At 35.6% G+C, this 10560-nt stretch overlaps 1 protein-coding gene and 1 long non-coding RNA gene across 2 annotated transcripts; one reads left to right on the forward strand and one right to left on the reverse strand.

Annotated features, from left to right (window-relative positions):
* Positions 1-9: 9 nt before the first annotated feature.
* Positions 10-1452, reverse strand: LOC121792789. Its single transcript, XM_042190881.1, has 2 exons — positions 1028-1452; positions 10-961 (listed from the first exon to the last, which is right to left on the reverse strand). The coding sequence occupies exons 1-2, from the start codon at positions 1450-1452 to the stop codon at positions 10-12; spliced, it is 1377 nt and encodes a 458-aa protein (XP_042046815.1).
* A 2155-nt stretch (positions 1453-3607) lies between these two features.
* LOC121804319 lies at positions 3608-5245 on the forward strand. The gene is made up of 4 exons (XR_006051121.1): positions 3608-3744; positions 3824-3897; positions 3989-5032; positions 5110-5245. It is a non-coding gene; the product is annotated as an uncharacterized LOC121804319 (long non-coding RNA).
* The last annotated feature ends 5315 nt before the right edge of the window (positions 5246-10560 follow it).

Below are 10560 nucleotides of genomic sequence, written 5' to 3' on the forward strand. Positions count from 1 at the left end.
AAATTTTATTTAAGCAATTATTTCACCGACGATGCACTCCCTGAGTCTGACTTCCGCCATAAGATTGTCCATTCCGATGATGTCGCAACACTCACATCTATCCATGTGATTCCGCCTAGCGGCGGGTGAATATACTTGAATCATGTTGATACCATCTGCAGAATGAGAGGAGCACGGTGGCAGAGGGCGAGGCCACGCCCGACCATATGTGGTGATAACTTCACTGCGCTCAACCGATTTGTCGACCACCTCAAGAAAGAAACTGTGGGGGGCTGCACAAGGGTCTCTCGAGGGGGGCCGCGTATTGAACTTGTATAGAGGGGGTTTTATGTCTGGACGGTTGACCCATGGTTTGAATGTTTCGAGGGGCATCTGCAGGTAGCTGCGCGGGAAGATTGTTTCATATATCTGTGCTGAATAACCCCAAGCAATCGAGATGGTCCAGTTGGTCAGCCTGTGGTGGCATATGGTTTGCTGCAACATCCTGGATTGGTCGGCCGCGGCAGCCGTCATGAGGTGGAGCGTGGACTCGAAACGGTCCCTGGTCGGAAATATTGGATCCACGACGTCGAAGTGGTGGAGGGAGAGTAATGGGGTGAGAGGGTGAGACGACAACAAACCAGATATATCGCCACGAAGATCAATCTGGTGACTCCCCATCTGGGGAGAGAGATTGACTCCGATATCAGCAATACAGTTTTTAGTAGTATTATCAGCAGAATTCAAGAATGCATATCTCTTGATACAGCTGTGAATATCCGCAGCCAAAGCTTTAGCGAGAGGATAACTCAAAATGATCCCAGCTCCACCAAACGCCTGGTTGAAAGAGAACCAATAACTCGACATTATAAACTCCGACTGCCCCCCGAGGTACATATATCTCGTGTGATCGTGCTTAGCCACCACCTCCACGATATTATCCACGTAAAATATCGAGTCGTCGTCTCCCATCACCAACCACCTGACACAAACATAAATTTATTTTGGTAATTAAGGAGGACTATTTATAAAAATAAAATTTTAATACCTGAACTCTTCATCTCCCATCTCCCTCACCACCTCCATGATCCCGTGCACCATCCTCTGTGGCCGGATATTGGACTTGTTCAGTAGCCCGCTGAGGTCGTCCGAGACTCTGTAAGGCGGGAGTGACGCCGACCATTCTCCCGGTGGGGGTTTGTCTAGGAAGAGGGTGCCTCGGGTGGCACCCGGGCGCCACCACGACCCTATGTAGGCGTTGCGGTGCCGCCACGCCTTTTCCGAGCCTAGTATCCCGAAGACCACGTGGCTCAGATTAGTCGGTTCGGAAACTTGGGCCGATTTCAGCTGCGGGTTGAAGAAATCGGAGGCTGAGAAAATGAGGCGTTTGTTTGTGCATGAAATGGTGATTAGGTATAGAGCGAGGCATAGAATCAGCAGCGTGCTGCATTGCCCTCCAATGCTTGACTTCATATTTTGGATACAATTTGAGATTCTGTTTTCACACTATATATTGAATTGGAGTGTATAACATTCAAAGATTATTGATACGCCATGCCATGTGACATTCTCCCTCCATTCAGAATAAAAAATATATATCTCATTTTGCTTTACAATTTTGATATGTCCATGAATTAAAAATTACCTTAAAAATTAAAGATCTGAATATATGAGTATGCTAATGCCAACTAGGCTTAATTCACGTTTATATAATTTATTGTTTACGTATCCTTTTTACTAGTAATATTTAATGAATAGCGTGGAAGGAATGGAAGGATCTTAGAATATTAATACATTCAATGTGTATGATAAGTAAGAAATTCGTCTCTTTTATTTTGAATGAATGGAATCATATTAAGTGAATATAATATATAATCCCATATTTGGGCCATTAATGACCTTCAATGGAGTACATTACATATCTATTCACTAATAATTATTGGGATTGATGAATCCAAAGTCAAGATAAAGGGTTTGTTCAAACTTTAGTTTTGTACTAACACGAAAGAAATGTATGGCTTATAATATTATACCACCATTTTAGAATAGTGAAAATAATGCATGCATCCACATCGTCGAAGTTGTGGAGGGATAGTAAAGGGTAGAGTGGGCGTCATGACACCAGACTCTATAAGATAATAATTAAATAATACTAGTACTAAATAATAGAGAATCAATAATTTGAATAATTACTATTAGTTGGTAACATGTTACAACTTACAAGTATCCATCCGAATCCAACCCTAATCTTTATTGGATGGACATTATAAAACATAAATATAAGATGTGTTGTGTGAATTTATATCATATTCCTTTGGTAATCCATCGTTAAACAGTGATACCGACGAAATATTCGGTCGGTAAATTTACTATTTTTTTAATTTATTCTCGTGTTAGTTTATAGTATCATATTTTCGTGTTACGAATAAGGATATTGCTTTAATAGCACAAACTAGATGTTAAGTAATGCAGAAGCCAAACTACTTTAGGTTAAATGGAAGATACACCAAATATACTATTTTTTGAATTCCAATGCATCAATTAGCATTTTTTTGCTTTGAAAAATTGCAACATGTTGGTGTAGCTTATCTATTCACATTCCATGTTTATCATCGTAATAATTTTTTATTTACTACTTATTTAAGTGATTAATTAATGAGTTAAAAATTTATGTTGCTTCAGTCATTAGCTACTAAAAGGTCAACATAACACGAAGGCGACATATCTGATCGTCTGATCCAATGATTTCGAGCTTCACGGTGAAGTTACTTTTTATCTATGATTGAAATTCAGTCGCAATCTTTTCCATGAACCGAACTTAAATACACAGTATAAGATTATCATCCGAGTATATTGATATTGATATCAAGAGTTTAGATTGTTACAATTCCTAGTATGCTTAAGATTTTTATTATTAATTTTTTTAAAGATTTTTATTAGTAAATTTGCAAAACAATAACTTGTCGTTCTGAGAGGATCTCCAACCATTACACTAAACTCAAACTCATTTTAGTGTAAATGACACACTAAAAATTGCTTTTACTTCAACCACTTACACTAAACTCAAATCCAAAAGAATATTCTCCATTAATTTACTTTTTATACTCCTAGTTTTCAATCATACCTACATATTTTATCTAAATTACACACTAGCTAATGCCATGACACTTTAACAATAACTTAATAAAATTAAATAATATAATAAGATTTACCGGATTATGATTATTGATTAGATTAAGTTTTTATAATTTTAATTATTAGTCTTCGGAGTAATTTTTATTTTATGTATTTAGCTTATGTTTTTCAATTGTAGAATTCCATATTTTGTAGTATCGTTTTAATTATTAATGTTTAACGATTATTTGTTATATTTGATAGCATATTTAGTTTGATATTAGCATTATGTATAATATTAGTTTAAAATAAATAATTCTTAATTTTGAAAAGTAAAACCTACCTATTTATGTAGGTGACTTTTTCCAATTATGTATATGTAGAATTATGAATAATATCATTTGAACTAATGAATAAAAATGTGTATATATTTATATTAATATGGGTCAGCCCACTAATTAAATTAGGTTAACTAATAAGTAGAATCTTCTTCTCCGCCTCTGCGCTTCTGTAAGTTTTTCACTGTTGGCAGAAGGCACGGCTTCTCTCTTTGCTAGCCTTCCTCTCTTGAGGCGTGTTCGATCTGAAAGTGGCCGTGTTCGTGTTCCTTCTACCCATTTATATATGGCCCGAATCTCTAATCTTCCGCAGGTTTTAATTTTTTTAATTTCTTTCTCCAACTTGCATGTTTGTATTTGTTTAAATAAATACTCTGATCAATTATTTGTAGAGAGCCGAGTGCCAGACAGCGTCTCCTTTCTTTTTTCAAACGCAAAGACATAAAACTTTTGAAAAAGCTACCAGGTATTTCTGAATACTATTAATTAGATTGTACTTGTATTATCATCTCTAAATAATTTGATTAATTTTGATGTTTGTATTTTGATGCATCTAGATAAGTTTGGGATAGGAGACGATGGTCTACCTGAGAGACAAAATGTACTACACCATTGTTTTGGAAAGAAAACATCTGCCCTAAGCCTAAGCCCGAGCCTGAGCCTGAGCCTGAGCCTGAGCCTAATCTTATTGTCATGTTTAAAGATACTCGTGATAGACGTGCATTTTTTGTTGCATTTTCCTCTAGAGATAGATGGCACCATCTCACCCAAATATTACTTATATCTTCCCTCTATTCTAGCAAAAGATTATCATTTCACTTGGTGTATCTGTAATGGTCTACTTCATCTTAGTGATGGCAAGTTGGGTCAGGCTCTTTGGAACCCGGCAACAAATGAGTATAAGATCCTCTGTGGAACCTCACCTTGAATGTTTTATTGAAAGGTATGAAATGGTGTTTGACCATAGATCCCAAGATTACAAACTGCTGCAATTTGTAAAAACTGGTGGTCAAGGTGATAGACTTAACGCAAGTTGTCAGATTCACTTGTACTTACTCAAAACTAATTCCTGGAAGTGAATACCATTACCTTCCACTGGTGAGTTTGAGTTTGATATTATCGATGGAGGAAGGGCTTCTGCTTGCATAAATGGGGTTTGTTATTGTTTAGCATATCCAAAAGTGGCTCCTTGGTCCAATGTTATCCTTGCTTTCGACTTTACTACTGAAACTTTTTCCACTCTACCCGCACCTGAATCTGGCTTGGACCCTTTATTAGACTATAAAGGGTTGTTATGTACTTATAAACTCTGGGAGGATGAAGACGCTCATTCAGTTCCTAGTATTCGTGACTATGAATTTTGGATCATGAGGGATGGATCATGGACAAGAGAATCTATTTTCCATACATTGTGGAGCTGTTTCAACTTTCGCAGGATGGTAATTTAGTGCATTTTTGAAGCAGCATGCCAAAGGAGATTGTTGTGTTTAATCGTACCACTAGAAAGTTGAAGTAAGTCTCTTGACGTCTATTGCCCTAGTTATATGTTTCCGTTTGTTGAGAGCTTTGTTCAACTCAATGGAGTTGCATGTATCGACTTGGTAAGTAAAATTCCTTTTGATTCTCAATTTCTTATGAGTAATGTGGAGTAGTATATTATACTATGATTCAATTTCAGCTTGATGAGAAGCATACATGGATTGACAACCTTAGCTTACTCGAAAGGGAGTTGTGACGGAAGCGGACAAGAGAGCAAGCAATGGGAGGATACGCTGCCGGACTCGGCTTTGTAATTCGGTTTTCTGCAATGGGGAAATGTTTATGCACTGCGATTCTTGAAATCAACAATAAGTATGATTTAATGAATTGATGCATATAACATTTGATATGATATAAAACTCCCCTTGAACTTAAGCTAATCAACAATACAGATAAACAAGTAATCTTTTAATACCAACACTTGCGTTCTCGCATTTGGTATTATAGTGGACGAATATATATAGCTTGTTTTCCACCGCAAACGTGATCTGGTTGGAGATGGTATATATGAACAAGCTTAACGCTTCTTAAAATAGGTCCTTTGTTAATACATTCATAAAAAATTAAAACTAATTACAATACGGGCTCTAGTATGTTTAAATTTGGCCTCGTTGTGTTCTAGATTTTTCTTATCCAAAATTTCTAACTCTTTTGTGTTTTCATGCCGGGCACAGTACTCTTAACAGATTAGATTAATACTATTTGATTTTGATATCTAAACAATTAACAACTCTATCCAACATAAAGGGCAACTCGAGTAATTTCATATACTAAATCTCACAAAGAGACACTACAACATCCTACATATATATATATCCCATAAAATTTGATTTAAGCAATTATTTCATCCAACATGCATTCCCTGAGCCTGACTTCCGCCATATGATTGTCAGGGGTTTTATGTCTGGACGGTTGATCCATGGCCTGAATGTTTGGAGGGGCATCTGCAATCGAGACCGTCCAGTTGCTTTGCCTGTGGTGGCATATGATTTGCTGCAACATTCTCGACTGGTGCAAGCCTCATCAGATGACGGAAATATTGGGTCCATGTGGTGGAGGGAAAGTGGGTGAGATGATAGCAAACCCGATATCCGCAATACAGTTTTTAGTTGTGTTATCAGAAGAAAACAAGTATGCATATCTCTTCAGACAACCATCCATATCCTCAGCCAATGCTTTGGCAAAAGGATAACTCATGATGATCCCAGCTCCACCAAATGAGAATCAATAACCAGACATTAGAAACTCCGACTGAGAATCAATATCTGCGCCAACACCTCCACTATATTATCCACGTAAAAATATGGTATCGTCGTCTCCCATCACCACCCATCCTCTGTGCCCTGAGGTCGTCCGAGACTCTGTAAGGTGGGAGAGTGGGTGTACCACGCACGCCTCCGATGGGAGTTTGTCCAGGAACAGAGCGCCACCATGATTCTGCGGTGGCGCCACGCCTTTTCGGACCCCAGTATCCCGAAGAGCAGGTGGCTCAGATTAGTAGGAGGTGGAATTAAATTTAATGACTCGGATTTCAGCAAACCGGAAGCTGGGAAAATTAGCTGTTTATTTATGCATGAAATGGAGATTAGATACATAGTATCAGCAGCACTACAATTCTTGATTTCATATTTCATCAAATTTTGCAGCCTTGCAATTTCCAAATTTCGTTGTGATACAACTATATGTTGGATTGGATTGGATTGGAGTGTGTGTAACATTCAATGATTATTAAGCCATGTGACATATTGTAAAGGTAAAGTACTCCATAAAATATTGTAACAATATTTATGGAGTAATAGTTAAACTTTGTAGCACACAAAAAATTACTACATATGACACTGGATCCCATACAGAAAACTGGCCTTATTAAATATTCAATCAACGTTGAAGTGATTTACATCAATTTCATTAAAAAATAAATTAATTAGTAAAATAATTACAGTTGATTAGAATTGACCAATTAAAACAGAGCGGTGTCTTCATCTTGGAACATAGTGATGCATGAGTCAAAACTACATTAGGTAAATTGGAAGATAGTCTAATTAAATTAGATACTATACTACTTTTCCACTTCCAGTGCACTAATTATGGGTGTGCATGCTACTAAAAAGTTGCAACTTATTCTTTCCCTTCTTTATTCCTATTTATTACTTCTCCGTCTCAAGATAGTTGAAACATTTCTTTTGAGCACATAAATTAAAAAATTGATATATTAAAAGTTAGAGTGAAGAGAATAAAGTAAGAGAGGAAAAAAAGTTTTTGCTAAAAAGAATAAATAAATAAACTATCTTAGAAAAATCCAAAATGATATACAATTCAACTAGCCTGAGAAAAATAATTGTGATCCACACATTGCCAATATCTACCAATTCTTCCTTATATTTGATGGGGTGTAAATAAAATAATATGGTACTCCCTTCGTCCCACTAAAGATGATCCACTTTCATTTTTGGTTTGTCCCAATCAAGATGACTCATTACTAAAAATTGAAACACTTTTATTTCTACTTTATTTCCTTTCTCTTATTTACTCTCTCCACTTAACACACAAAATAAAGTTGCAGCCGCTCAAGGAAATGGTCATCTTCCTTGGGACGGAGGGGGTAATAATTCTACTCTACTAATTCAAACTAGTTTCAAAACAAAAGCAAGCAAATCCAGAGCATAAACATGGTAATAATTCTACTCTACTATTGAGTGTTAGCAATAGAAAATTGATCCTCTAGCTATTTATAGAGAAAAACCACTATGCCTCGATATAAATTATTGTTGAACCCAGACCCTCACCGTCTTGTCCGCATAAATACACTGAGTTATTCTTTATTTCGATCCAGCCTAATATTATCTGAATTTCTCGGGCCTTCAAAACTAGATGGGCCGACCCTTTTTCACGAAATAAGTACTTACAATGGGCTATTTGTTTTCAATATAAATGGTGAATTAAATTATATCTATTTTTTATTGTATCGTACCGAACTTCGGTACACTATACCATTATACCATACAGTTTCGTGTAACTTTATACCGAAAAATATGTAAATGATTTATAAATTATTAATGGATATATTTATCGTTTTTATCCAAAATATTAAATTTTATTATTATTTAATCGGTATATACGATACATATTGTTAATTCGATATGTATTAAGTCCGATACATATTTTAGACTATCGATATACGTGTAATATTCGTTTTACCAGTAATATTTTCAGTAATATTCGTTATATTTGGTAATATACACCGGTAAATTCGTTATATTCGTTAAATTTTTCGGTAATATATACTGGTAATATTTGTATATATCGGTAATATTCGTTATACCGGTAATATTTTTTGTATACCGTGGTATAAAAAAATTCATACCGTTACCATATTAAAAACTTTTGGTACCGCATCGTACCGTACTGAAAATTATGATATACTGAAAATTCGATAATTTTCAGTATTTTTCGGTAAGATACCATCAATATACCGTTTTTTCGGTATTTATGCTCATCCCTAGTTAAGAGTGCCTAGCTTCCAAATAACCCACTCAATTCTTCATTCTCCTTTGACCACGGCCAACCTTCTCTATAAGTTTCATTCCTCAATCTATATAAAAAAAATAAACTATCTACCTTATTCATCTTCGCATGTATTACAGTACTAGTATATACTTGATGTACAGATGGCAGAAGTATTGGTTTAGTAAGGTCTTTCGTCACCCCTGAAAATATACGGGTATGATTAGTTTACGCCACTTCAAAATCGATATGTTTTAAGAATCGGGGCCTTATTTCCCGTAAAATATTGAACCCAAGATTTTGGTTATACACAACATTTATCTAGGGCTCCAAATATCTTCCATATTTGAAATTGTTGCTCATATGAACATTGTTCCCGAACATATTCAAATTAGTCAATGTAGAACGTGTATAATCCCCCAAATCCTTACATCCCGTTGGAATGTTGAAATCTGAATTAAAAATATTTAGAACAATTACTAATATTTACCATGAGGTAACGCGTGTCGGAGCAAAATCTCATGATAGAGGTAACAATGTGTCATCATGTGCTCCATATACTCATGTCTCTACCATTCACGCTCAATAAAATCTTTCGCCGCTACAAAGCTTATATAAATTTAGCCAGTACTAAATAATATCTTTGTACGTCACGAATATCACCTCGAGCTCTTTGTGTTGTAGAAGGATTTCATAGTCAACACACATTTTGCAATCTTCATAAGCAACACCATTTATCTTACCTTTCAGGAACCAAATGCCATGTGTATGAAACTTTTCGAAATTAAAGTGCTCTTGAAGTCTTATTGTTATGTTCAACGCTAAAGGCCAATGTAACAAGAGTTGAATTTATTCAAGTGTACTGTGGCTCTAGAATAAATTTTAGCTGAATAGATTTTGTTTGAGCGAGAGATTCACATTTGCACAAGCCATTCATTTCCCTAAATTAAATAAGTAACAAGAAAATGCGAGACACAAAAATAAGTAGACAAAAAAATAGAAGAAAAAACTTTTAAAAAGAGCATGTCAAATGAGCCGATTAATGGTTACCACATATAGACAATAAAAGCAAAATATCAGAAAACCCACTGCACACATACGTAACCCTAAATGGCAAATAAAGAGATCACCACCACTACCTCCTCCACCTCAACTACCCCTGCCATGGCCTCTACTGCCGCTACACCTCTACCTCCACCTCCACACCCATTCCCCATTTCAACATTCATGAAAATAATGACATAAAAAAAAATTGTTCTTCAAAAATCAGGAATACACATAGATTCACACATAAAAAACCAATCTAAAACTTAAAGATGAATAAAAAAACATGAAAAATCTTACGAGAAAGAAAAAGTGAAGCTCTACCGTGAAGCTCAAGCTTTGAAAATGGGATTTTAGGATGGTTGGCCTACTATGTCTAAAACCATAGCTCAAGCTTCATGTTGGTTGTGTTTCATTTATGAAACTACTTGGTCATATATTTTACTTTACTTTGTCAATAGATGGAGGCGCATTGAGTCTTTGTCTAACTGCATGAGGTGAAACCCTGGTTTGATTCCAATCCTGTTTGTAGATATACCTTTTATTTCTATGAAAATAAATGTAACGTGGCTAAATCATTTAACAATTGACCCTCTAATTAGTTGAGGTGAGAATGTGATAACAAATGGAATGGTCACTCCTGTGTTCACATTTTTGTTATTTGGAATCATCACTCCCAATGGGATCCCCATTCCTATTGGGGTGGAAATGTGTATGATCATTCCCATTGAGCTAACATAGCTAATTATTACCATGGAGTATATTTTTTGACATGCAATTATGTTATCTACTACTCCCCTATATTTTTTTATGGATAAAGTATTTTAGAAAAAAAATCGAATTGTTCATTATTATTATTGGTAGTTAATTTGGAAAAGTTACAACAATATTCAAGCTCATGTATGCATTCAAAGTTGGTGCAAAATCAGAATAACCAAAAGTTTGTATGCTAAGGCGCCAAAAACTCTTGTTTAAATAAATTGCATAAGTATAACGACGTGGTTTTGATGAAGTGGTTTCATGTTAGATTTAGTTTTGACCG

Source organism: Salvia splendens, chromosome 1, assembly GCF_004379255.2.
Source record: "Salvia splendens isolate huo1 chromosome 1, SspV2, whole genome shotgun sequence".
NCBI classification, from domain to species: Eukaryota; Viridiplantae; Streptophyta; class Magnoliopsida; order Lamiales; family Lamiaceae; genus Salvia; species Salvia splendens.

What these genes read in the sequence shown, in the direction of transcription:
- LOC121792789 (XM_042190881.1), bottom strand. Translation starts at nt 1,452, where the DNA reads ATGAAGTCAAGCATTGGAGGGCAATGCAGCACGCTGCTGATTCTATGC. An exon ending in ATGGGAGATGAAGAGTTCAG is followed by an intron (nt 962 to 1,027) that starts GTATTAAAATTT and finishes TGTTTGTGTCAG; the next exon opens with GTGGTTGGTGATGGGAGACG.